This window comes from Macrosteles quadrilineatus, unplaced genomic scaffold (genome assembly GCF_028750875.1).
Source record: "Macrosteles quadrilineatus isolate MER2022 unplaced genomic scaffold, UCM_ALF_1.0 Scaffold_8__2_contigs__length_117827958, whole genome shotgun sequence".
Lineage (NCBI taxonomy): Eukaryota > Metazoa > Arthropoda > Insecta > Hemiptera > Cicadellidae > Macrosteles > Macrosteles quadrilineatus.
The window spans coordinates 45443546-45471074 of record NW_026542601.1 but is presented as its reverse complement, the minus strand read 5'-3'; the positions used below and the strand labels follow the sequence as shown (position 1 = coordinate 45471074).

General features: G+C 33.5%; 1 protein-coding gene across 5 annotated transcripts; it reads left to right on the top strand.

Moving 5' to 3' along the window:
• Positions 1-210: 210 nt before the first annotated feature.
• On the top strand, positions 211-27529 carry LOC128999636 (poly(A) polymerase type 3-like). 5 transcript variants are annotated; one of them, XR_008491311.1, is made up of 14 exons: positions 211-329; positions 2113-2319; positions 2579-2837; positions 8292-8396; positions 9942-10092; positions 11970-12181; positions 13690-13895; positions 14177-14454; positions 16331-16400; positions 17195-17246; positions 17763-17906; positions 18977-19114; positions 20943-21029; positions 21878-27529. XR_008491311.1 is itself a non-coding variant. In XM_054426237.1 (14 exons), exons 1-13 carry the CDS (start codon positions 310-312, stop codon positions 20973-20975), a joined length of 1875 nt encoding a protein of 624 aa, XP_054282212.1. In that variant the 5' UTR covers positions 211-309; the 3' UTR covers positions 20976-21006; positions 26935-27529. The 5 variants fall into 5 exon arrangements, 4 of the variants coding, with proteins under 4 accessions (XP_054282212.1, XP_054282211.1, XP_054282208.1 ...); XM_054426237.1 differs by having other exon boundaries at positions 20943-21006; positions 26935-27529; XM_054426236.1 differs by having other exon boundaries at positions 20943-21006.

Here is a 27529-nt window from a genome sequence, read left to right as displayed (position 1 = left end):
CACCAATTGAATTGTAAAAATTGTGATTTTCTTCGTAAAAAAAGATAAAATTGACTTGTCGATCTATTAGGATGTCAAACTTGTGGGATCCACCCTAGTTTTGAATAATAATCTACGCCATAGATACCATCTTCTATTTTATTTTCCTCTTTGAATTAAATGCCAAAGATCTGATTTCTGATTCTGATCTTCTACGAAGCCATGTTGAAATTGGGGTCTGTCATTGTCAGTGTTTATGGTAGTGGTTACGTTTAATTTTTCAATATTTCTCAAGAATATTCTGTAAATACTAATGTCGTAACCCTTTTGATGCTAGATAAAATAAAAAGGTAACTATCCACTTCTTTTTTCACAACCAAGCATTCTTTCTACCTTTAAGCTTAACATATTTATTTCTTGCCATTTCATGTTTTCTGTTCCGTTACACTTTAGTCTTTTGTCTAGTTTAATTTTAAGTTAACACATTTTATGCTTCTTAGCTGCCAATGTCTAAAATGTGTTACTAAGTACAGCTTATGATGATTAACGCATTGATACTTTTGCATTTAACATCAGCCTAACAGGTTCAATTTAATGATAGGATTCCAGCCAGCCAGCCCTAGTTTGGTATGTTAGACATGTGAATCTGTTTCCTAATCCATTTCTTGTAAAAAATCAATTGTCGGCCTCATGAACAATCAAATAGGCCCACAATAAACACACCCAGTTTGATTTTTAGGCTTGTAGTCTGATTTAGGCTAGCTTAACAGTATTTTGAAAAATGTTAGTTAACTTAGTCTATAAAAGGGTACAGTTTCTTAACTGGGTTATGCTAATATCGATTGAAACTATCGATTCGATTAGTAAACCTTCATGCGATTTTTTCACCATCAGCAAGTTTGGTTGGTTAGGTTAAGTTATGATAGCCTAGTTTAATTTTATAATAGCCTAGATATATTTAAAAATATTGGTTATTAATCAATATTTTCAATTCAATAGTTTCAATCGATATTAGCATAGCCCAGTTAAGAAACTGTACCCCTATAAAATTTAAGTTATAGCTAGAGCTAGTAGATTATAAATTAGCCTAGTTTTTATAAGATACCAAGACATTAGGTTGTGTATTACAAGGCACAAATTATTCAGAGAGGTTATTGAATAAGATGACAGAGCTTCACCAAAGATCAGTTGGTTGTTCATCCAAGACCATTACTTAATTAGTCTAGCTTGACATCGTTCATGAATTTGTAAAAGTGGGATGACCCTCGAGCAAAAAATTAAATTAATAGGCCTAAACCATATTAAGAGGTGAATGAACAAGGGCAGCAAGGTCCAGTTTTGAACCCCCAACAATCAAAATAAAAATCTTTTTAAATATCAACCTGGTATCCAATAGTGTAATAAACAGCTGGGTCTCTCTGGCCAGGAGCCAGTACAATAGTCAAGGTTTCAAATACAGTACTGTCTCAGTCACTTTAAAAGTACAACTCTCAAGGGACGTGTCTGTACTAGAGCCAGATGGGAGAGGCTCATGTTAAAATGAATGATGGACGGCTTGAGCGGAAGTTCTCACTATGGTTAAATTCTTTGCAAGTTGCACCTCAAATCAGGTAGGTATTTTCCTACTTTTTATTCAGGTATCCTTAATAACTTATCATGGCTTGCAAGCAAGTAGCCTACATAGGCTTATCATATGTGTACGTACCCCCTTGCTATTTCAAGCGTCGGCATGTTTGTCCGCCAAAAATTTGTTTTAAATTATTTTATATTATGTTCATAAAATAAGTAAGACATAAGTAATAACAACGGGCATAATTAAATAGGTAGCTAAATAAGAGTTTAAATTCAGAGTGTTACAATGTTTGTTTTTGTTTTGCTTTCACTGTTTATCACATGCATTTATGTTGTTGCCATATTTTTGTTGTTTTATTTGCTATAATGTTGTTTGTTATTCAACTTACACTTAACTTACCATTATCAACCATTTTATTAGCACTAGTCTTTAGAATGTATTGTCCAATAGTTTGTAGGCTACTGAATTATCAAAATAAATCAAGCTGTTTGTTGTTGTTTGAATGAAATTAATGTAAAATAAAATGCTGTAGCCTACTCTAAAATTGAAACTTTTTGCAGAATGTGGTCCACACAGATGCAAAGTCAAATGTTCCAGAACCAACAAAATGCTGAAAAAGCTGAACAAGCCAAAAAGCAAGCACTGGGTATGACTTCTGCAATCTCGCTTGCTGGCCCTAAACCCATTGATATTCAGAGAACCAAAGAACTAGAAGAAGCTCTCAAGCCATACAATGTAACAGAATCTGACCAGGAATTGAATCATCGGTAATGTGTCTGCCTTCATTGTATTAATAACATATTTTATCAGAACACAAGTAGGTAGTGAAAATGGGAACATTCTACTTAAGTTAGCCTACATTTAAAATTTCATTAAAATCAAAGATGAAACATTGACTAACCATAAAAGTAAGGATTGACATTTAAATTTTTCACACCTAATTATGTCTATCACAAAAACTAACAAAGGATTCTATAAAAAAGGCTAAAACAAATTGTAAACATTTTGAAATGACTGATGTTGTAGGATGGAGATTCTGAGCAAACTGAATGCCTTAGTGAAGGAATGGATCAAGGAGATTAGCATAAGTCGCAACATGCCAGAGAGTGTAGCCGAGCAGGTGGGAGGAAAGATCTACACCTTCGGCTCCTACAGGCTAGGTGTCCATCACAAGGGAGCTGATATTGACGCTCTGTGTGTCGCCCCAAGGCACATTGACAGGGCAGACTACTTCACGTCTTTCTTTGAAAAACTCAAGAGCCACCCAGAAGTAACCGATTTGAGAGTGAGTTTCTTTAAATGAAAAATTTGTTTGCTCGTATTCTGCTCCTATCTGCTCTCTGACCTCACTCCTACCGTATGGATGCAGTTAAAACTTTGATATCCGACTCCATGGTACCTATTTGCAAGCAATATTGAACTAAATATCGGTATTTTAAATCGTTTCAACCTATGACTAGCCTACCATACTCTACTTATGATAATCAACCCTTTTTTTTTTTTTTGTTCATAGAGTAAAATGTGTACAAAAAGTAAAAAAAACTAACCTTGAACGCATGGTCCAACAGCAATACCTATTAAATTACTTAACATCGGTACCAGTAGCCTATTCGTTTGTTATATAGTAAAGAATAAATTATCCTAAGCCCGGGGTTCCCAAACTTTAGTTAACTGACGAAACAAAATACCCCAGCCGCAGCAAACCTGCAGACTAGGGGTGTGCGAGTACTCGAATCTTCGAGCTTTTTGGTCGAGCTTTTCATTATTCGGCTCGGCTCGAGGCATTTTGAAAAAGCTCGAAGTTCGAGCCGAGCTTTTAATACTAAGTCAAAACACTTAATTTGGGTCATAATTGAAAACAATGTTATCACAATTCTACGTTGTTCATGCATTCGAGGTTTGATAAGCACGAACCTCAGCTCAGTCAAGACGCAATGATTATCGATCGTAATTTTGAGGAGATAGGAAAGAGACAAACGACCACCTATCGCGTTGTCTTTCTAACAGCTATTCGTATCGTAATATACAACGCAGTGCGAGTGCGTGATTGGCTTGTCGCTATGATGACACACGGTTGCCGTGACAACCTACAGTGCGCACTGAGCACTGCGCCTTGTGTGGGAGGGGAGATTATATCAACAAACAATTTCAGGAATTCTATTTTGGGACGGATGAAAGATAAGGAAGAAACAAAAAGTGGTCACGTGTGCAAATGTAGTGGGCGACACAATAAGGCTGTAAACGAGTATCGTCATGTCATTGTTCCTTGTTTGTTTACTTTTTCAGATTCCTTATCAAACGCCCCTATCTGCTATCTCTCTTTCTCTCTCTCTCTAACAATGTACTGATTAAACAGATTGTGGACTTTTCTCCTTAAATAAGTTTCCCTGCAGTTATTTTAGTTCAATCAATCCTATAACCTTTCTAATGTTTATCAAAATAATTAATTATCTGTTTTGTATTTTATTTCCTTTAAACCAATCCCTATTTACCATATGTATTTTATAGAATAAAATGTTTGTTTATAAAGTTTGACCGGCAACACAATTTTGTACTTTTTTATTTTCTATAAAGTAACAGTTACCTTGATGATTATATGTACCTATCAATAAGTGGTGCGTGCTGTAGTGAATGCTTTTTATTATCAAAATAAGTAATGAATTATTAATTTTTGATAATAATACATGGGTCATTGAATACCATAATGTGATGTAGTTTCCTATTTGTAGCTTGCAAATAATAATAATTTATAGTTAATTCTGGAAAATGAAAAATAGTGATCGCATTCATAAACCTGTTGTCAAAACAGCAACACGGGTGTAAGGGTTTATTGTAGGGATGGTCAAGTCTCGAAATTTCGGGAAATTTTCAATCTCGTTACACGAGACGAGATTACTTTTTGGCCGAGATTTTTATCGAGACGAGAATAAAAAAAAAAAAAAAAAAAAAATTAAAAACGCCTGCAGAAAGTCAATGCAATACCCGCAATACAGGAGCGTGTTGTAGTTGCGTTTCCTTTTCGAAGGCGTTCTTATTTAATCAATTCTTTTAATGTAAATATTACTTTAATTCTTTTAATGTAAATATTACTTTCATTATTTTAATAATATTACTTTAATAACATTTGAGAAGTTTTGTTAAGTGTAAGCAGTGTGAGGAATGTTTTATTACTATAAAAAAAGTCAAAACAAGTAACTATTTTATAAAAATTAATATTGCTTTTATTTTATGATTTATTTTATTTTAGGATAAGTTGAACTCTATCCTAACTGATATCACCATGTTTCCTAATCGTAGGCATTTTTAATAAGTTAGGCGTGATTAATAAAAAAATGTTATGCTGATGTTATTTAATGAAAGATTGTAAATATTCTTGCCTATTATCATTATTTTAGTATTTAAACAGTCATCTAACAATGTTACAAAATCAGGTAAAAATTTCGAACGTGCATTTCCCGTTGTGTATGAGAAGAGAAATCTCGTCTCGATCTCGTCTCGAAATTTTATGAGAAATAAAAAATCTCGTCTCGTCTCGTCTCGAACTAAAAATCCAATCTCGTCCATCCCTAGTTTATTGTTTCTTAGGGGTACAAAAGACGTGGGTGTTTCAAGGACAAAGTGTTGGGCCTCCCGGTTTAGGGGGGAGGGGTGGTGATGAGACTGCAAGAAGGGGAGGAAACTGGTTTTGGCTATTTATTGATTAGTTCGCCGACCCTTCTAGATAACAAAATTGAGTGACAGTGTTAATTCATAGTGTTCTTTATTTCATTTCTTGTTTACTTTGTGTGTTATTCTATTAGTTTTAGTGTTTTGGTCTATTTCCTCCATATGTCAATTATATCTTTTTTAATATATAAGTTTACTTTTTACTTGTCTCTCCACCTTTTTGGATCCAAACCAACTATGTTCTTTTTTGATTAATACGATTGATAAAACTAAAATATTTTGTGCATGGAAAACAACAAGAATAATCACATGTTTTTAAATTTATTTTGTATTTATTTATACAAAATAGAATTAAATATTCATAGTAGTTACAATATACATAATAATGTAATCGACTTGCTAGTTGTTTTGTCGTCATTCAAGGTCGCGTTGCTGTTCTGTTATGAAAGACAATCTGATTGTCTCAGTCTGCACTGTATATCTCGTCAGGCCTTCAATTATCCTTTTATTTCTTGCATCTTAATTTAGTTCAGTTCAGTTCTTATCGTGATTATCTACTATTTGATGTCTTGACAATTCTCAATGTTTTCAAACGGTACTAAAATAACATTGTGTTTATATTTAAAAAATGACTGAACTTTATTATTATGCACTTTTTTAAGAAAAAAAAGTTTAATAATTTAGATAAGGTGACGCTAGAAAAAGCTCGGCTCGAAAAAGCTCGAGCTCGAAAACTTTTGAAAAAGCTCGGCTCGGCTCGGCTCGAGGTTGAAAATCACTATTCGCACACCCCTACTGCAGACTAAGCGAATTTCCATTTGCCTGATTGGATTTACACTAAAATGTCTCCTTAAAGGTATCACATTGATTCCCTGTTTTAATAGAATTAGTTTAACGAGTACTTAGGTTTGCTGCAACAGGGAGGGTAAGTTTTTTTTTTTATGTTAGGTAGGTAGTTGTTTAGTAAGAAATATATGCATTTTCCAAATTTGATCAAAATATGTTATAGGATTTACCTAAACAAGCAAACTAAGTACAACCGTTTTATTCTCCATAAAAACAACATAGGAATTTTAAATTAAATTTTTTTTGAATTTTCTCTGTAACCATTAGGCGCATAAAAACGTTTCAATATACAAAGGTGGTTTTAGGTGGTTTTAAGCTCTTCAAAATAGTTTGGAAAGAAATTGCTAAATTTTATGTTTTTTTAGTCAAAAATGGGAAAGACCAATTTTTACCCAATAATACCCCCCATAAACCCCTGTTCCCATAATCCGATCATGCTGGTTCGCAAACTCGATAGAATAAATTAAGGTTTACCCAACACGTTTATACCAAATTTCATCAAAATCCTAATTTTTACTCGAGAGCTATTGTGCTAACAGGCACATATATATCAATTTGAACGGATAGTGTTTTTGGCCTCTAGGGACCTCAAAACGAAAAAGTAAATCGGTCCCGGGTCCAGGTCTTACCATGAGTACTACAGTAATAGCTTATTCCATATATAGGAGAAATTCGCTAAAAATTAAAATAATGCACCGATGGTACCGGAACCGGGAATTGATTTTGGCTAGGAACCGGTACCAGTACCAACTTTGAAAAAGTGTCACCGACCCATCACTTGTATACAGTGTGTAAATTAAGTATGGAAACAAATCTGTATTTTTAAAACCGAAATAGATAGAAATATTCTATTTGTGGCAATAATAGTTAACAAAGATTCCGCAATTTTTCACATGAAAAATATTTTTTTACCCCCCTAACAGGGTAGGTGGTAGGGGGTGACTTATTTTTTTCAAATAGCAACCCCTATTGAGTGACCCCTCATTTTGAAGAGTTTGTCAAAAGAAACACAATGACGCAAATCCGAGGTGAATATCTCACTCCTAGCCCAAATGGTGGATATTCCAAAATTTGATTTATTGTACGTGAAAAGCACCAATTTCACAAATAATGGAAAGAAATCTGTATTTTTAAAACCGAAATAGATAGAAATATTCTGTTTGTGGAATTGATTGTTGACATAGGTTCCGCAATTTTTTTAATCAACAATATTTTTTCAACCCCTTTAACAGGGTAGGGGGTGAAAGTGACTTATTTTTTTCAACAACAACCCCTATTGAGTGACCCCTCATTTTGAAGGGTTTGTTAAAAGAAAAAGAATGACGCAAACCCGAGGTAGATATTTCACCCCTAGCCTAAATGGTGGGTAATGAAAAATTTAATTTTTGTAAAAAAAAGCCCATTTTGGAATATCCGCCATGTTAGCTAGGAGTGAGATATTCACCTCGGATTTGCGTCATTGTGTTTCTTTTGACAAACCCTTCAAAATGAGGGGTCACTCCATAGGGGTTGCTATTTGAAAAAAAATAAGTCACCCCCTACCACCTACCCTGTTAGGCGGGTAAAAAAATATTTTTCATGTGAAAAATTGCGGAATCTTTGTTAACTATTATTGCCACAAATAGAATATTTCTATCTATTTCGGTTTTAAAAATACAGATTTGTTTCCATACTTAATTTACACACTGTATATAGGTACCGTATATATATATATATGTGTGTGTGAGTGAATTTGAACGGACGGTGTTTTTGGCCTCTAAGGACCTCAAAACGATAAAGTAAATCAGTCCCGGGTCCAGGTCTTACCGTAAGTACTCCGGTAATGACTTATTCCCTTATATGGGAAATTCCCTTGAAAGAAATAAAACATATGTTAAACATGATTAGCCTATCATATTAGGTCTAGGTACTCTTTCAATGAGTATTTTAATTGCTATTTCTAGATGTATAGATATACTATTTATTATTGATTGAGATATTATTGACACAATTTTGTTTACAAATAAAGTATTTCTAAATCTGAAGTAAGTTAGACAGTAACCGTAAAGGACCACGTCGTCCTAAGTGCATCTCAATATAGAGGGATGTTTCTCATTTCAATTCAAAATTATTTCATGTTATTTGGCAGTCTGTGGTTCTAGATTGGATAAGAGTTTCTAACTATGATAACTTAGTTTTTCATTCAGTATCTGTCTTAATGAAAATGTGTTTTGTTTACTCTTTTCAGGCCGTTGAAGAAGCCTATGTTCCTGTCATTAAAATGAATTTTGATGGGATAGAAATTGATATGCTGTTTGCAAGATTAGCTCTCAAGGAAATCTCAGAAAAGATGGTAAATACTAAATAAACTTACATTTTTTATGTAGGCTATCTTTTTATTACATTAGATGAATTTACAGGCTGTCCACCGACCTGGAAAAGCGGGAATAGCGAGATTTTTTTTACTGGGATAAAACGGGGAGTTATACATTAATTTTGTATTTTACGGTGAATTTTTAATTTGCCGCCATTGCGTAGGAAATTGTCAGGGTGTCTAGTAGTCAGGAAAAACGAGAAAGTCGGGAATTATGCCTACTATTGAATTTCAAAATGGTCTTGAAAAGTCGGGATTTAGGCTTTATTTTGATATCAAAGTTGGGAATTTTCACGATTTTGCTGCAATCGCGGGCGATAACGATGACGTTTCCAGAATCGCAGGAAACGACAATGATGTCTAAACTGGCGCAGGGAATGTTCATGATTTTGCTGCGATCGATGACGATGATGTTTCCGGAATCACGGGAAACGGCGATGATGTCTAAACGGTCACGGTAAATGTTCATAATTTTACTGCGATCACGGACGACGACAATGACGTTTCCATGACCGCGGGAGACGATGATGATGTCTATACGGCCGCGGGAAATGTTCCTGATTTTGCCGAGATGGCGGACGACGACGAGGACGTTTCCGTGACTGTGACCGCGGCAGTCTATGATGATGTCTACACGTCCGCTGAAAATTTCATGATAAAAATCCCGTCCCCTTGTCTCACTCCTGTATTTATACTAAAGCTCTCCGACATTTCTCCATCTACCTTTACTATACACAATTTACCCAAAAAAAAATCAAAGACATTTAACAGAAGACTGGTATGGTTGCCATATTTCACGTATGCAGACAAACAAAATTATTGTCACCCTGAACTAATCAATTACATATTTGAGATGTGGTCACTGCAACAAAAATTCTGTTTTTATGTTAAAGGTTTGTTTTTTTGTGTAACTTTTAAAAGGCATTTTTATGTTTTAGACTGTTTTATGTTGAAATTGATGACAAAGCTATAGTGGATGAACTGATGATACACCCTCAGTCATGTTGCTGCTTTGCAGCGCATAGGAACAACAAAAAATAAATTTTAATATTAATTAACATTTGACGCTCCTGTGGAAGCAAACTCAATTATAAACATTGTTACTTTATCTTCTGTTGGCTTTCATGTCAAGATACTTTCTAATCCTCGCCATAGGCCTATGCTAAATTTACTTAGCAGGAAATCTAAGCAAGAAGAATGCTCTTCTATTGACAGTAAATAAAACAAGTAGATTGATTAGTTATTTGAAAAAATCAACAGCATACAATTTCTAAACTTCATGACTTGGTGGCTGTCAAAATTACTTTTTGACTATGATGAATATTATATTTAGGCCTACTTATTTTATTTTTGTTTCGTTAAATTTTTAAATTTAGTAACCCCAATTTTCTTGTGTATCACACCTCCCAGAAATTGATAGGATTGATTATTAATTATCTTAAGATATTATCTGCACTGTTTACATTATCATATTGTCTGTAATATTTTCAGTGATTGATTTCTAACAGTATTTTCCGCTTCTAGGATTTAAAAGACGATTTGCTGTTAAAGAATTTAGATCAAAAATGTGTTCGAAGTTTGAACGGCTGTAGAGTAACAGATGAAATTCTTAGGTTGGTACCTAATATTGAAAACTTTCGCCTAGCCCTTCGAACTATCAAACTCTGGGCCAAAAGTAAGTATTCTTCACATTTAATTATTTTAAATAGTTTTTAGATCAATAAACCCTCAAATAATTTGAGACTGGGATGGGGTTTATAGAAATACTATTTTTAACAGTTTAAGCATTTTTTCAGCTCCATAATGTTTGTTTAACACCCTTTGAAGTTATTAGTATATTAACTAAAAACGATTATTTGGTTTATGGTCACTGTAGTATATACAATTTTTGTTTATGAAGATGAGCTTTCAAAAACACTGTAGCAATAAAGCTCTGTAGGCCTATACATTGCCTCTGAGGATTGCCACAACACAAAGTAGCCTACTGTTTTTGTTTCTCAGTAAAAGAAAATGGGAGAGAACATATTATTTTCACTCAATAGGGGTTGTTATTAAAAAAAAAAAATCACCCCCACCCGTCAACCCTGTTAAAGGGGTTAAAAAATATTGTTGATATAAAAAATTGCGGAACCGATGTTAAGAAATAATTCCACAAACAGAATATTTCTATCTATTTTGGTTTTAAAAATAGAGATTTGTTTCCATATTTGTGAAATTTGTGCTTTTTCACATACAGTAAATCAAATTTTCTAATACCTGTCATTTTGGCTAGGGGTGAGATATCCACCTCGGGTTTGCGTCACTGTTTGCGTGTTTCTTTTGAAAAATCCTTTAAAATGAGGGGTCACTCAATAGGGGTTGCTATTTGAAATAATAAGTGGCCCCCTACCCCCTACCCTGTTAGGGGGGCAGTGGCGTCATTTCACCAAATCCTTGGGGGAGGGGGGGGGAAACACTGGGGGGTATGGGGGTATACAATACCCTCAGGAAACTGGGGGCTCCCGGGAAAATTTTGCAGTTTTGAAATAAAGAAGATGGGGTTAAGCTTATTTTAATTGTCAAAAGCACTTAGAATACAAACAAAATTGAGTAAAATTTATTTAAATTTAGGCAGAAAATTAATGAAACTGACAATTATTGCCAACAGACAGAAACATAATAATATGTTGGTAAGTTAGTCATCTAAGAAACGTGATCAATAGTTCCATGATGTATTAATATTATGTTCGTTTTTATTAGATTCATGCCCAATTTCTCTTGTACAACATTTACAGAATATTTTTTTCTCTAGCCCAGGAACCAGAGGGGGGCAAAAGCCCCCCCTGCCCTCCCCAAATGACGCCCCTGTAGGGGGGTTAAACAATATTTTTGATGTAAAAAATTGCAGAACCTTTGTTAACAATCAATGCCACAAACAGAATATTTCTATCTATTTCGGTTTAAAAAATACAGATTTGTTTAAAGACTTTATTTACACACTGTATAAGACTATTTTTTCCATATATGTGTGACTATCCATATCTATACATAGATCTTCTCTATGGGATACAGATAGTACATGGATACAGATAGTCTTGTACATGGACCCTGATAGTCACTATTAATTTTATTTTAAAATATATCATTATGACATAACACCTGTTCTTATGTATGAATTGTACTTTATAAAGGACGTTTTGTGTTAATAGAACTAAGAAAAAAATAAATAAACTCGGATCCATTCAAACTGGATCCAGCCCAAGATCCGATTTTTTGTGGATCAGATCGGGCATCGTTTCTAGCTCAGATCTGGCGGATCCGGTAGTCCGGTATCCAGATCCGACCATTACTATCCTAAACCTTTTGCCATTTGTGTACGTTCTATTTAGTAGTATTACTATTCTAATGCATCTTGTGTTTATCTCCCGTATGTAATGGTATGTACAATGGCTTCTGCCGTGAATAAACAAATTGAATTGAATTGAACTCCCATTCCTCTTAGTTTTGTCACTTTTCACTTGGGTGTTTTGTCTAAGATTCACTTGGGTACATATTGACTACTTTGTCACACAGAGCACGGGATCTACAGCAATGTGCTGGGTTACCTGGGAGGAGTGTCATGGGCTATGTTGGTGGCTCGTACCTGTCAGTTGTATCCTAACGCTGTGGCTGCTACACTCGTACACAAGTTCTTCCTAGTGTTCTCACAGTGGAAGTGGCCGCAGCCCGTTCTTCTCAAACAGCCTGACAACGTTAACCTGGGCTTTCAAGTCTGGGACCCTAGGGTAGGTAGAAGAATACGTTTATGCTCTCTACTTTGTAGAAACTGTAATGTATGTAAAGCAACTAGAAAATCAAAATTTTGTAAACAACTTTTACCCGTACAACACCAGATTAAATAGACTGGTAGAACTACACAATTTAGAATTTTTAAAAAAGAAAACTCAATATAAGGGAACTAAATTTTTGTTTCATCTACCAAGGTAATTTCTTGGTGAACAAAACATAAGTAAATGTAAGAATAACTTTAAGGTATATTTTAATTAGCTCCATATTCTCTTACAGATTTTTTCAAAAACCACAGAGTTTAGTTTAATTGTTCATGAGTAAAAAATCAAATCAATTGATTAGAAAATGAATTTACATTACCATAAACATTAATTAATATACTTTTATTTTAGACAAAATTAGTATTATATACTTTGGCACTATTTGTTGTACCATTGTACAAATGTATGAATAAAGAATATTTGAATTTAATTGAAATGGTACACCAGAGTCCCGGTAACCCAGACTAATTAGGTAATTAGGTTTCAAACTAATTCATATTGCCTACCTAATAGTTCGGCTTAACCAAGAATGTAGTGAAATTGCATTGGAAACCTGAATCAATGTAATTTTTACTATGAATGGTCATAAATTACTCCTGCGAAGACAGCAACACTGATTTTCTCCCAAAATCACAGAAACACTGTTATTATATCTTGTGATCATGTTAACATCTTGATCATCGTCCGTGACTGCAGAAATATCCTTTATTATCTACCAAGATTGTAGCATCATTTTTTATTATCTTCTACAATTATGTTACTCTTACTTACTGAAATCTTTATAAAACAACAACCTAGAATGATTAACAACAGAACACTGTTAATGAGAATGGACAATCATTCATAGGCTATTTGTGATTATTAAACATTTCCTGGTTTAATACCAAATTTACAGTTTTTAGACTTCTCCCCTGTCATTGAAATCCTCATGTTTCTGGTCATCTTTACACCCTGACAAGTATTTCAGAACACATAGTATTTGTTTTTTTACCGTATTTCTTCCTCTTAACTGGTGATTAGAATAGCAGGACGTTGATAATTAGTGGTTTTCTTATTTGTGGGACCCTGGTAACTAATCATAGAAAGAAACTTAGCAGAAACGAGAGATTAATAATTGTCAATAGATATTTGGATGTTATTAGATATTTTGTGGAGTCATATATCCCTAAGTCAGATTGAGGTTCTATTTAACTGGCTGGGTAGCTGAGTGGTTATAGTGCTCGCAATCAAAAGGTTGCTGGATCAATCCTGAGAAAAGTCAGGAGCTTTTTGATTTTTTGAAACAGGACCCAGCTGTCCCTGATCATTGGGCTTGCTAGATCAGAACAATGCAAGATCAGTATTATAAATGTGTGTTTTTAACACTTACTCCCAGTGAGCAAGTAAATTTTGATTGGGTTCTCATGTGAGATGACAAGTTAATGAGATTTTAAGCACTAAATCAGAGATTGTATATTTTGCAGGTAAATGTATCGGATCGCTATCACCTAATGCCTATCATCACACCAGCATATCCTCAACAGAACTCGACTTTCAATGTCTCCGTGTCAACCAGAACAGTGATGCAAGAAGAGTTTAAACAAGGCCTTCAAACAACGGAAGACATTGTTTATGGAAAATGCGGCTGGGACAGATTGTTTGAAGCACCAAATTTCTTTGCCAAATACAAGTATGATATTTTTTAGTGTTTATAACCATATTAGTAGAACTCGTTGTTCAAAGCGCAGGTTTTTATATAACTGTAAGAGTTTTTTTTGTTTTTTTTTAGAACAGTTTGCTTTTCAAATTCAACCCTTATTTATTAGTTCAACATACTCAGAAATCTGACGCTGCTGTAAATTAGTTTTGGTCCGAGAATCTTCCATTTTTTTATTCATGGACCTAAGTCTAATAGGGTTTTTTTTTTGTTTTAGTAATTAACGCCAAACAAATATAACCAAACATTTCCAGGCATTTCATAGTACTGATAGCGAGTTCCACTTGTGCCGAAGACCAGCTGGAGTGGTGTGGTCTGATAGAGTCCAAAGTGAGGTATCTCATCATGAACTTGGAGCGTAACCAACACATAGTGCTGGCCCATGTCAACCCAGAGTGCCACTCGGGTGTTCCGCCCGCACCCGACCAGACCAACGCACCCACCAACATGTGGTTCATTGGCCTAGTTTTCGCCAAGACTGAGAACCTCAATGTTGACCTCACTTACGACATTCAACACTTCACAAACGCTGGTATTGTACTGTAGTACTACGGGTAGATAGTCGGGGATGGTGTTTAAACAGTTGTCTTATTTTTAATTTCATCTAAGGATTTGGTATCGTTAGTTTTGATCTAGTAAAATTACTCCTCTCAGTTCCATTCTTCACTCATTTTATTTTCCTCCTGGTTTGTAATTAAATATCTTGAGCGTAGGATCCTCAGGAATTCAATGAAGTTTAATTTTTGTGTATTTATAGGCACAGTGGCGTCATCCTGTAATCTAGCTACTTGGAAGTCACGAATTGTGGATATTTATAGGCATGCACTGTGGATGCGATGCTCCCTGGTGTGGATTAACATCCGCACTAGTGAGTACTACGACTATCCGCAGTACTATCCTGATAATTAGAACAATTAGTTAATTACAAGGAAAAAAATGTGGTTCGGATTCCACTATAAACTGTAGGTCCCTTAGATGCCATTGACTGTATGGGCTATTAATTAATTAACAGCTGTGTCTAAAGAACATGTCGGCCTTGGTCACTAACAAGACTACAAGACCGCACCACTCATCCTACACCCATCCTTCACTCATATTTGGGTTTAAATACGCTCATAGTGGCGTCCCCATCTTAAATAATTGATAATTGATGTTATAGACTATCATCAAAGTTGTCCTTGTTTGTATCGTAAAATGATAGAAATTTACTCAAACCAACTAATAATTTCAGGGTTCCCACGGACCTGGAAAGTCAGGGAAACAGGTATAGGGTCAGGGATGGTCAGGGAAAGTTTTTTTAAAAGGCCGCAAGTCAGGGAAAAACTAAAAATAATGTTAGGTCAGGGAAATTTACTAAAAACTTCTATAGATCACCTTAATTTTTTGGATGATAAAACTTATTTTATTATGTATTTTTATTTATTTACAGAATGCCAGGATTATCATAAAATGCCAGGACATTTGCCAATTACAGTATAATACTTAAAACTAAATAGAAGTATTAAAATTGAAACAAAATAATTGTAGGCCTAATACTTAAAATCCTACCAATTTCCACTTAAAAATTCATTTAAAGAATAAAATGTTTTCGTTAGCAACCAGTCTTTGCATTCGTTTTTATAAAAGAGAAATTCACTAAAATTTAACTTTGGATAGTAATATTGAAATGAGATAGTTGCTGAAAAGATTACTAAGTTCTGAAAAATCTGTGGTATGTATGTAATTTGTATTACCATTTTTTGTTTTATTTAGAGCTAAGTATTTAGAATTTGATTTCTTATTTGGTATTGTATTAATAACTATCCCTGCCACAGCACCTCTCAGATTATGCAAATTTCCTTTTACCTGACTGGATTTCTAAAATATTCCTTTAAAATTATTTCCTATTCAAATAAGATTAATTTTAATAAATACAGATTTGTTAGCTATAGGATTGTTGGTAAAGAAAATATAATATGGAGTGCTTTTGATTAAAATCTTGATAGGTTAATATGAAATAAACAAATTTGTCAAAAAAAAAGTAAATCGGTCGGCAGTCTAGGTCTTATCATGAGACCCGTGGTAATAGCAGGTCCCTATTAAGGGAATATCACTAGAATGAGGTGTAATGGCGGATATGGGGATGGTGGTGGCCGTATTACATATAAAAAAAGTTGTTTTTAAGCGATAAAGACTTGACTTATATGTAAATATTAAGAAAACTCACAGTACCCAAAATATGCCGTGGTCAGGGAAATGAACAGAAATCTGTCAGGGAAAGTCAGGGAATTCACTTAAGATATTTTCGTGGGAACCTCTGAACTTGAAAGCTGTTGTAATTCAAACATTACTGTTGTTTGAGTTAGAACCTTTAGACTTGTTAAAATCTGTATAAAAATAACCTAGAACAGTTCTTAAATTATTTTCAGTTCATCGGCAAGCAGGAATGATTAAGATGATAAAAGAAGGGATGAAGATTGAGGCTCGGTATGTTAGAAGGTAAGTACTTTATTATACTTCAAGTAAAGGGTTGTTATGTTTATTGTTTGATTGCCCTTTGAATTTCGTTGTTTTGGGATCAAGTTGTTTTGTTGAACAAGTTTAAGTTTGTTTAAGAGTTTTTCATTTGAAAATATGTTTGTGTTATAAAGTTTGATAAAAATCAAGAGAAATTAAAACCTGCTAATAAGAAAATTGCATAACTTTTTTTGTAAAAAAAGGATTTTGAAAATATTTTTTGAATAAGTAAATTTAAGTTCTTGGATTTTTCTGTAATATTTTGCTTTGTAAAGCATCGGTTCATTTTAAACTCACTACTGAAAATAAACTAGTAAGTGCTCTTACCTCTAACAATGTAACAAATGTAAGCTGAAAAAATGATTACATACTATTATTACCTTCTTGAATAACTTTATGTTATTCTTTATTGCAGACTAAGTTACTGCAAAAATTTGAGCTCGTCAAAATTAAATTTTTATAAATTTACTACATGTTACTTGTTAACTGAAAAGTTTTATCGATCAAAATTTTAATCTCCAGCCCTAAAAACTTAATTGTAGCACAGAGAAGTAAGGTACAGAGGAAACACTCAATGAATGGTAGCCTCTTAAGTGGTGTCTAGGGCAAAGTCCAAAACTGCCCCCCCCCCCCCCCTTGTGTACTACAACGTTTATGGTTGAGGAAGACCTTTTGTAACCTTTTGTGTTTGTAACTCATTGTATTCTATGTTATTCTTCTTTGTGCAAATATCTTTTCCTTAATAGTTTATTATTTAATTATTTTTTTTATTTCAGGAAGCAGCTGTCAGCATATTTACCTGCGTATTTACTTAAGAGAGAAAGAAAGGTGAGTAGTGTACTACCAAGAGTCTAGATAACAGTACTTGTCGAAGATAGGTAAGTTAAGAAACGGAATCATATTACCGTCAAAAGTTATGGGTAAGTGGCTTCTAAATGAGTTGCAAAATTAGTTTTTAATGGAATTTTTTACAATGTCATTAACACATAACAGTATATTCAGATTGTTCTGTGAGAGTACAGTGTTTAAGCTATAGGCCTACACATGCAAGGGTTGGTACAACTCTCGTGAATCCAACGCAAACAAATTACTGCGTACACATAGAGCAGTTTCTCTGACAGCGGTTCTGGGAAGTTCCTCGTGGAATACAGGAAAGCAGCGCACTTCGAGTTTTGATTTTTTGGATTGGACTGTAAACACATGATCAGGGGAACACATTTTTTAGTAGGTGACATCTAGCTTTTTTGTATGTTTACCGTGTATATGCAACTTACATGAACTATAAAAGCTTACTACTGTATAATGCAATAACATTCAATTTACTTGTCTATTGTGAATCGTCAGGTTTCCACGAGCTCCACGTCCGCTCCCAACGGAAGTGTTTCTCCCCAGACAAACTCTACAAGTGAAGTCCCAAACAGAAAGAGGCATTCCGATTCAAACATGGACACAGGCTCAAAGAAATCCAAACACAGCATAGACGTGCCTGTAAGTAAACCCATCGACTTCAGTTACGGCAAGTAGATAAGTCCTTCAGTATGATAAATATTTTTGGGAATCCCTCACGTTATTGAAATTAGGAGAACACAGTCCTTGTCATATCACAGTTCATTGCACAAATACAAAAATAAAATTAAAACTAAATATAAAATCACAGACTTAAGTTCTCAACTCCGACGTTTCGCCGCACCAGACGCACAACGTTTAAGTGAGAAGAAAAAATAACCTTGACTGAAAAATAACGTTGATATTGGTATGGCGAAACGTCGAAGTTGAGAACTTTAGTCTGTGATTTTATATTAAGTTTTATTTTTATTTTTTATCAATGTGTAGGCCTATGTGCAATGAACTGTGATATGTGATAAGACAAGGACTGTGTTCTCCTGATTTCAATAAGGTGAGTGATACCCAAAGATATATCATGCTGAAGTATTGACCTCACCTAAAATATCATGTCGTTTAGAAATAGATAAGTCCTGTTGGTGGCCTTAGTACTTGCTGGTTCATGAACCAAAACCATGGCCCAAGGACAGCTGGGCAAAGTTTAAAAGCATCAATCTTACTTACGAATAAAACCAGTGTACCTCTGTTAATACAAAAAGCTTAACCAATTTTTTTAAATTTCATTGTATGTTTGTTTTATCAATATAATTTTCTAAAAATGATAAAATTATTACCTTATCCAACCATGGTGGAAGGAAAAAATAGGTGTGCTATTCCCGTCATATGCTGACGTCACCCAGATTGCAAACAAAAAATCACCTGATTGTATTGCCATATTACAGTAATTATATATTTGTTTTGATTTGGTCGTTGTTATTGTATTGTTATTGTATTGAATTCTTCTTTAACATCAAACTTAAAACCTTTTGGTAATACTTTAACTATTTCCATGTTCTTATCAATAGACGTGCCAATTATAAAGAATAATAATTTTTGAAAGTGTTTGATCTTAACCAAAAGTTCTTAATTTCATTGTATGCTTGCTTCATCAATATCCTCTTTTGTAAGTGTTTGACCTGATTGTTTGTTAAACATGTAAATTTGTTGTGTTTTAGGACGACTCCCCAAACAATTCAATAATAGTGCAATGCAACACTGACGACTCAAATTCTGCCATGTCAGAAGATGAAAGGTTATATGCCACTCTCAACAATCCACCTTTAATGAACGATACTTTGCCCGTCACAAATGAGGTCTGTTATTTATTCAGCTTTTAATAACATTTTGTGTATTTTAAGTAGTTTTGAGGTATGTTGTATATTTTGTTAAGTTTGTTTAACTAGAGTTCCGAATCAGCAGTTTTGTAAAATCTTGTTTCGACGTTCAGAGATTAGGAATTGGTTTATCATTGATGAAAGTGAAGTACTGGTTAAGGTAACTACAGTTTAAATAGTTTGTCAGTAGGTTGTTCATTGCAGTTTTTATAAATTTTATGTTTTACAAGTTTTGAATCTGTTTATTCATTATTGATTTTTATTGTTGTTGGATTTGTAAATTTCTAAATCGCTTTTAATATATTTTGTATGTTATGATATCTAAAGATCCTGAAAACTTTAATGATTGTATAATATTCCATACTCGTCTGCGGAGGCAAAGATTAAAATTTGTCTCCAAGGGTCAAGATTGGTCAACAATAGTAAAAATGTCTATCTCAAAATTCTCAATGTTTAGGCCTACTAATTATAGCTTATGTTCGTTATGAATTTTCTAGCATAGAAATCTTCACGGTTAAAATTATAGGTTTGTAACACTTTTATTTGTTGTGGAATATGAATAAACAAACTAATTTGAACTAAAGTAGAGTAGGCCTAATCAAGCCTAATCAAGTGATAATGTTGAGTTCGGATGTTTGTGCTCTGGACCAACGAGTCGCAAAGAATATTTAAAGAACACATCCCTAGTCACCATTTCTTGTCAAGTTGGATATGTTCTAGTTTATGCCAGAGCAGATGCAAGAGGACCCCTAAGGAAGGTTTGTTTTGGTGAGCATATTGCTAGTGTCGGTCCCGGTAAAATGTTGATGACTACATACTCAGCTTTTCCTTTATGACAGTTTATTTTTTAGTTAATAATTGTTTCACGATTGCAGTTAATTTGTTACAATGGAACCTCACATAAAAAAAAACTGCATCAGCAATCTGACACATACTTTTTCCCCATTAGCTTGTCAAGAACCCTTATAATGGCAAGCGGTGGGAGTAACTATGATGTTTTATCAGGAAAATCACAAAAGTTGCATTAAATTTAGTAATGTAATTTTTACATCATTCGGGGTTGTACCATTTTGTTTAGGGTTGAAAAGACCATAACATACTCCATTTTAAACAAAATTGTCTTAGCCGTTTTTGTGAAAAACCAATTTTCTGTAATTTTATATATTTTTATGAGAGAATCACCATAAAAAATAAAATTTCAAAAAACTAAAAAATACCTGGAGATACCATAGATTTGTACACACATACCAAATTTCATGAAAATTTGATCACAGGTGTAGTCTGTAGGCCTAGCTCTGTTCACATCCACACAGACATCACATCGAAAATCACTTTTTAGGGTTCAGGGAGGCCCAAAACGGATATTTACACCCAAAATTCCAACAATATTTTTTCCACCTAAGACTCAAACTCAAAGATTTTGTTGAGTAAAATACTTTCTTCTATAAACTATGTGTAGCGGAAGAATGTAAAAAAAAAGAATTAACAGAAACTAACATAGTGTTAAATGACACACAAGGCTATGGTTCACTAAGTCAGAACCCACAGTTTCTTTTGTGTCAGTAGTGTCGTCAGATTAAATTCATTGACAGATTGGTAGGTTATTGTAAAGTGGCAACCAAGTGAATGAATTTTGTTTGGTGTCCTGAAACGAGCTATAAAAGCCTGTCCCTAAAAACTACGGCTCTTGGTTAAGCCAATCTACTAACTAATTGATAGAGTTTAAGAAAATCATTTCAAATCTACAGTTGACAATAAGTGATCTCAATTTTAACATTCTTGCATGCGTGAAATTGGTTTGTTTCAGGAAAGCCCGAAGGAGGAGGTGGTCTGCACATGACCTTTGCTGGCACAGTAGAAGGCTCTTGACAGTGAGTAACATCACACATGACAAGTAATCTAACATGTTAAACTAGTGTTTTGCTGCCAATAGTCGTAAAAAGTTGCTTTTGATACTCAAAGTTGAAATAAATTTTAGGTCTAGTTAGCACTAAAAATCATTTTAGAAGAATTTCAAGTTTCAATTTCAAATCAAGAGTCGTAAAATATTAGTCTTGAATCTTAAGTCTCAAATTTAACTACAATTATTTTATTTCAATAATATATCACGTGGAATAATTTTGTACGAAACTTTCTCACAATCAAATATTTTTGAACCAGTAGTGGAACTCATTATTTATTTTTTTTATTTTTTTTTTGTTTAGGTGAAGATCATAGCAATTAAGTAATCATCTCCCGCAATCGCAGCAACATCAGTGATAATTTCAAATGATCATTGTGAGACTCCAGGTTGCCAAGCAGTTGCTAAATCATTGTATTTTGAAAAAACAAAAGCACACGGAAAATTCCAACATTTCCAATTAGGATTCTTTGACTTACCACCTTGAACAAACTAAATATTATATATGATATTTGATTCTCAAATTCAGCTTATCAAATTGGTAATCAAATCTGTTCTTAAGATTTGGTAGATTTGAGACTTGAGATTCTGTTTAAACCCATCTCTAGAACACATTTAATATTTGGAATCCACTGTAATGTATCCAGTAGAAGTTTGTACATCTCACATGTTACCACTTCAAGTAGTGTTAAATTGTTAATATTAATACAAGTAAAGTGTTTGTTGAGTATGTTTATTGTTTTTGAAACAGACTGATGGTGTTGCAGAAGCAGAAAGCAGGAATGCTGATCTCTCGGCTCCCGTAGTTCTTAAGTCATAATGTTAATTGGTATACTTGACAGGCTAAGGACTGGACCTCCCAATGCCTTCGATACTGCCTTCATCAGGTCTCGGTTCTGTTTCGTTCTGTAATCCTTCACTGCCAGGCAAACATTGTCGACAGTCTTCTAAAGTCTCGTTCAGGCTGTAACGGAGCCAAACGTCGCATTTGTCGAAGCTTTCAGAAGACTTTCCCAGATTTTAAGGAAAACCACAGCTCAGAGGCTTGAAATTTGAAGACGCTTCCCTTCGAACGAAGCTCCTTTAGATTAACCCTCGGAACATTTTTATTCCTGTAAATTAATTTGTATTTTTTACTATATTGTTGGTAGCTTATAAGCTTTATTTATATTAAGTGTTTGTTGTTGATGAATTTGTGTTTTACAAAACTTGAACACAAGGATATACAAAATTTGTAATTGGTTTTGCAATTACAATAGTCAATAAATCAATTGTTGAGATGGTAGATCATCATATCTATCATCCGAATGTGAGGTGTATGGTTTCTTACAGAAACACAGACGATGAATGTCCTTATGTTAAGTAATATAAGACCGATATCCCCTTGTGCGTATTTGTTCCAACTAATTAATGAATCATAAACGATTGTCACTCGTATATGTTTGTTATTACTGACTTGCTGCTTTCCGTGCTTTGTAACGGGAAGTGGACGTGAAAGAGAATAATGTGGTTCTTTAGATGTGCTGTATGGAATAGTTACAAATTTTCAAAAGTTTTTCTAACCCCTTCATTGCTTGCTAGAATTTTATTAAATATCATCCAATCATTTTACTTGTTTTGCATGATTCTAGCATCATTTACTTCCATCGCAATGATTACAAGGTATCAAGGTATGCTTGTGTATTAGTATATTTCGTACCTAGGGTCAAAATTGAGGTTTTGCTGGCTCGAGATAGTTTTTAAAACAATCGAGAGCTGCAAAACCGTTTCGGTCCGTGGTACAAACGCTATTTTCTACCACACTATATCCTATTACCACTATTCACTACAATAATAATGCACACTGATAGTCAACACAACTACAACTTTAAGGTTATGTGAAGAAATAATTTGAGGTATCAGCAAAAATAATAATAAATAGTTGCTAGGCATCGGTGACAATAAAACAATTCTATTGCAATGCTATGGATACTGATTGTGTATTTAATATGCATTCATGTTTTAAGAAAGTAAGTGGGCAGCTGATTTTGCGGCCCTAGGGATGTAAAAACCTTCTTGGTCCCCAAATAACGAATGCCAGCAAAACGTAACTTTCAGCCACCAATTAACGTATGTAAAACAGCTAAAAACATCATAGTGTGTAGTAGTGCCATAGTCTATTGGTTACAATGTTGTTGTGACCATTTTTCTTTGAAATGTCTTAGACATCATCATTGTTTCCCAAAATTGCGGAAAAAGTCTTGTTTATCTCCAGAGGTCATCAACGTCTTCCGCGATCTTGGAAAGATACTGAAAGTTTCCCGCGGTCACTTATGACAATATTGTCATTTCTGCGATTATGGAAAATCCTAGACAAATCATGCGATGATGGTAAAAATCATCTTCATCTTTGGCGATCGTTTTGTTGGTAAATATTTAACATCTCCCGAACTCGCGGGGGCATCACTATCGTTTCCCTCGATTCCAGAAACTTTATTGTTGTTATCTACAATCGTGGCAATCTCCTGAGGTAACGTATGACTCATCATCTTAGACAATTGCAAGAAAATTTGAGCTTCTCTCGTGGTTATGCAATTGCGGAAAAATTCTGAATATCTTCTACCGCAACATTATTGTCTCCCATAATCGCGGCAAAATCCTTAACACGCTGCTCCTCAGTTTCTTAGGCTACAGATTAGTGGGGTTGTACTGTAACTCAAACTTTTTTTTCAATCACAAATGAGAAATAAAGTAAACAAAAATGTATTTTGAAATAAAAATGTTTAGGAATACAAACAGAGGTCAGTCTCAATTAGTTTCAATTTCCAGGGTTCCACCTTACCCAGTTTTTGGATATCTTAAAAATGTTAATCACGCAGACAGAATAAAAATGTATTTGACTATGTTTATGATATGTTTATATTTTGGTGTTTCTCTATGCCATTGGCATTTTTGTTTGTTGTAAGGAAACAGTCCAAACCGTTCTTATTACGTTCTAATGCCTACCTTTTGACAGCGTAATTAACTAATAGTCCAATGTTAAATAACATCTTGGTCCGTAAACATTTGGAATTGAACTAGCTACCTTCAGATTTGAAGGTCAGCACTACAACTACTCGTTAACCGAGACCGTTATGAACACACTGTATGTTTAATTAGTAGGAAGTGAGTACAAAATAATATGACATCCTAAATTAAAGTTAATTGATTTTAACTTTACATCAGTTTTCTAAGAATTGATAACTTTCCAAACATTTTGTGTTGAATATTATTTAGATTGATTTAACAAATCACCATTCATATTAAGTTAGAAAACTTTCAAATTAAGTAAAGATCCAAATTTTCTTAAATTGTAGATTTTGCAGCACAATTTTATGTGTATGATATTTGATATGGGTAGTTTTATTCATTTTAATGTATCATATTTATAAAATTAAACATCATCATAGTTAAGGAACGATCAAGAACTTTTATCACAATATTTAATAATGATTTATTACTGATATTGATCAAATAATTTTTACTGTTGCTATCTTTTACTTGAGGATAATATTGTTTATTATATTGTTTACTTTGACATATTTCAGTAATCATGAATATAATTAGCAATTTTATATCATTAAAGCTTCCTCTAATTATCTGTTTCTACTTGACTTTTCAAACTAAAAACAGATTTTAGCTGGGAATGATTTTGTAATTTTTTGGTAATCCATGTTAATTTAATAATAGCAATGTTATAGAGAAATCTTCTCAAATCGGTTCGTAATTTTAACCAATATTTATGTAAAGCTGTGACATATTTAATAAATAATTTCTTGATCAGCATTGTATGTGTTATTAAATTTACGGAAAGTAAATAAAAGAAACGTCTTATAACACTTAAAACATATATTTACGCTTATACTGTTACTCACAAGACAGTAAATATACAAAAGAGATGGTAAGTGGTGATCGATTTCGATTGGACACTCCAATCGTCATCAGACCTAATAGGCGAATGTTTCTTTTATTTACTTTCCCTCATATTTAATTACTATATTTGTTAGTGTTATGTGTAACTTATTTGTTATAAGCATGGCTTGGTTGATGTTGAACTAAGGATTAGCATGTATGATCAATTGATCATGATTGAGTTTAAACACATAGAAGTAAGGTACAGAGAAAACACTTAATGGTACACTTAAGTGGTGTCTGTCTATCACTAGTTGCTGGTGTCTACAGCAAATTTAACACCCCCCCCCCCTTACCATTATATACTGCAACGTTACAGTGGAGGAAGACCCTGTGCGATAGGAATTTCCAAACAGCGCTCGCCGCTTCCTTGCTCGTCACAAGTATATTTGTTGTTGGCACAACATACTAGAGCTGAAAACGCACGGTCGTTCCATAAGCAAGTTTCCTTTGTACCTTAATTCTCTGTAATTTGAACTATTTCCGCTCCAGGTTTTGTTGGACATTGGTTTTTTTAGCTTTGGAATTGAGAGTTGAAGGCTGAGTGTTGTTTGAATGAACATTTGACGAATGACTTCCGCGAGTACCTTTACTCAGGCGAATGTACGTGTTGTGAACGTTAGATTTGTTTGTTAGGTGAAGGTAGTATCAAAAGCATTGTGCAGTGAAGTAGGCAGAGATTTATCTGCTGGAGAATTCCATTGCACCTTTGAGCTCTGTGAGTTTAATCTCTTGTCACTTTTTCAGTTGTCTTCCGTTAGTATTAAGTCTTCAGACTTTGGTACAAGTATGAAGAATGAATCGACGTGTAATTGTTTGGTACGTTTAATCTGTTGGGGTACTTTAATGTTTTTTGTCTGGTGCATGCATTTTAAATTTGTAAAGTTACAGTTCAAACCCTGGTCTTGTTACTATCAGTATAAGTCAACCTGATGTTAGTAAATTACCCTTGTTAAATCGCTTGTAATGTAACTAACCATAAGTTTTCAATGTCAAGCTTCGTAATAGTTAACCTACATGTGTATTGAACTGTACGAAGACTGTGAAGCTAGATAATGATGACTAACTACAGATATTGTGATTTAATAGAAAATATAGACCAAAAATAACCCCAACAAGAAAATAACCATGAACCCCAACAGATTAAATGAAGAAAATACATTTTTATACGAACTTAACTTATTAGGAATAGTTATTGAAGACTTGGTGGGCATATTCTGGTACTGAGGAGCAAATATTATTGTATTTTCAACCGGTTGTATTTTGTAATTTCTGTTACTGGTCTGATGACGTTTAGAGATTACCAGTGTAAAAAATGTTTTATTATTAAAATAAATATTAAATTATTAATTGTTTGGAAACTTTAAAATTAATGTAAAAATTCTCATGTGGTTATGGTTTAAAAGTTTAATGGAACTTTTTTCTAAATTATAAATCAATTATTTATTCACATTATAACTACAATATGGTCTCGCTAATCTCACAAAACTTAACAGCGTGATTAATTCGGTACTAAAAATAATAGTTTACCTATTTTTGTGATGGTTTCTCTTTTTTTGCAGTTTTACTATCAGAACTAATAAATCTCTTTTTTATAAGCCACATATTTTAATTGGAATTAATATTTTTTTCAAAAATTAACTTTAATCACTATCTCAAACCTAAAAAAGCTATTAAATTTGCAAAGAGACTTAAAACTTATTCTTTAATTCCATCATAGTTATTTCACGAAGTTAAGAAATGTAATACAAATCTTTTCCTTTATGTTTTTAATATTTATAATTTATAATTGACGAAATCAACTAAATATCACCGTATGCCTGATTCTTTCCTTTTTTACCCAAGTATTTAACGGGTACAAATAAATCAGAATTTAACTTAAATACGCTATCTGCATACATTACATTCATTTGTGTTCTGATCATTATTAAGTAGCATAATACATTTTATATCTTAACATATGTTTCAGAAAAGTAATTCACAGACGATGGTTCCAATGTAACTAACTGGTATGTTGAAACAACTAGTTGGTATTGTATGCTTTCATAGTTTTGTCACCTAGTTTCGGACGTCTTCAGTTTTGCATTGTTGTAATTGTAATTATTTATAAAAAATTGTGAAAGTCAAACCAATAATAGTTATTTTAATGGTAAAAGACTAATGGGGGGACATAATACAGTTCCTATTGTAGAAACCACTAAATTTATATCTTCATTTAACAAACTAAAAAAATATTACTAAGACACATACACATTTAAATTGAAAATATAATTTTTACTTAAAATACTTAACCATTTGGGGTCCCAGTTAATCACGTTTTTTACATTTTAAACTGGTTACATTAAAATACGTTTTGTAATTACTAATTATCTGTATAGAATTATTGATACAAATTTATTTTCTATTTTGTATTATAATATTTATAATACTTGAAAAGGGATAAGCAATAGATCTGCTAAGAAGTATCTAAAGTAGGGTATAGTAGTATGTGGATTTGGTGTAAATTATCATTGTAAACACTGTACTGATTTTTAAGATTTAATAAATATAAACCCTTTCTCCTA

Excerpts from the sequence above, each read along its gene's own strand:
- LOC128999636 (XM_054426237.1), top strand. The coding sequence starts at position 310 with ATGCTAGATAAAATAAAAAG. Across the intron at positions 12,182-13,689 it reads TTCAAGTCTGGGACCCTAGG|GTAAATGTATCGGATCGCTA; the intron begins GTAGGTAGAAGA and ends TATATTTTGCAG. Across the intron at positions 13,896-14,176 it reads AATTTCTTTGCCAAATACAA|GCATTTCATAGTACTGATAG; the intron begins GTATGATATTTT and ends AAACATTTCCAG.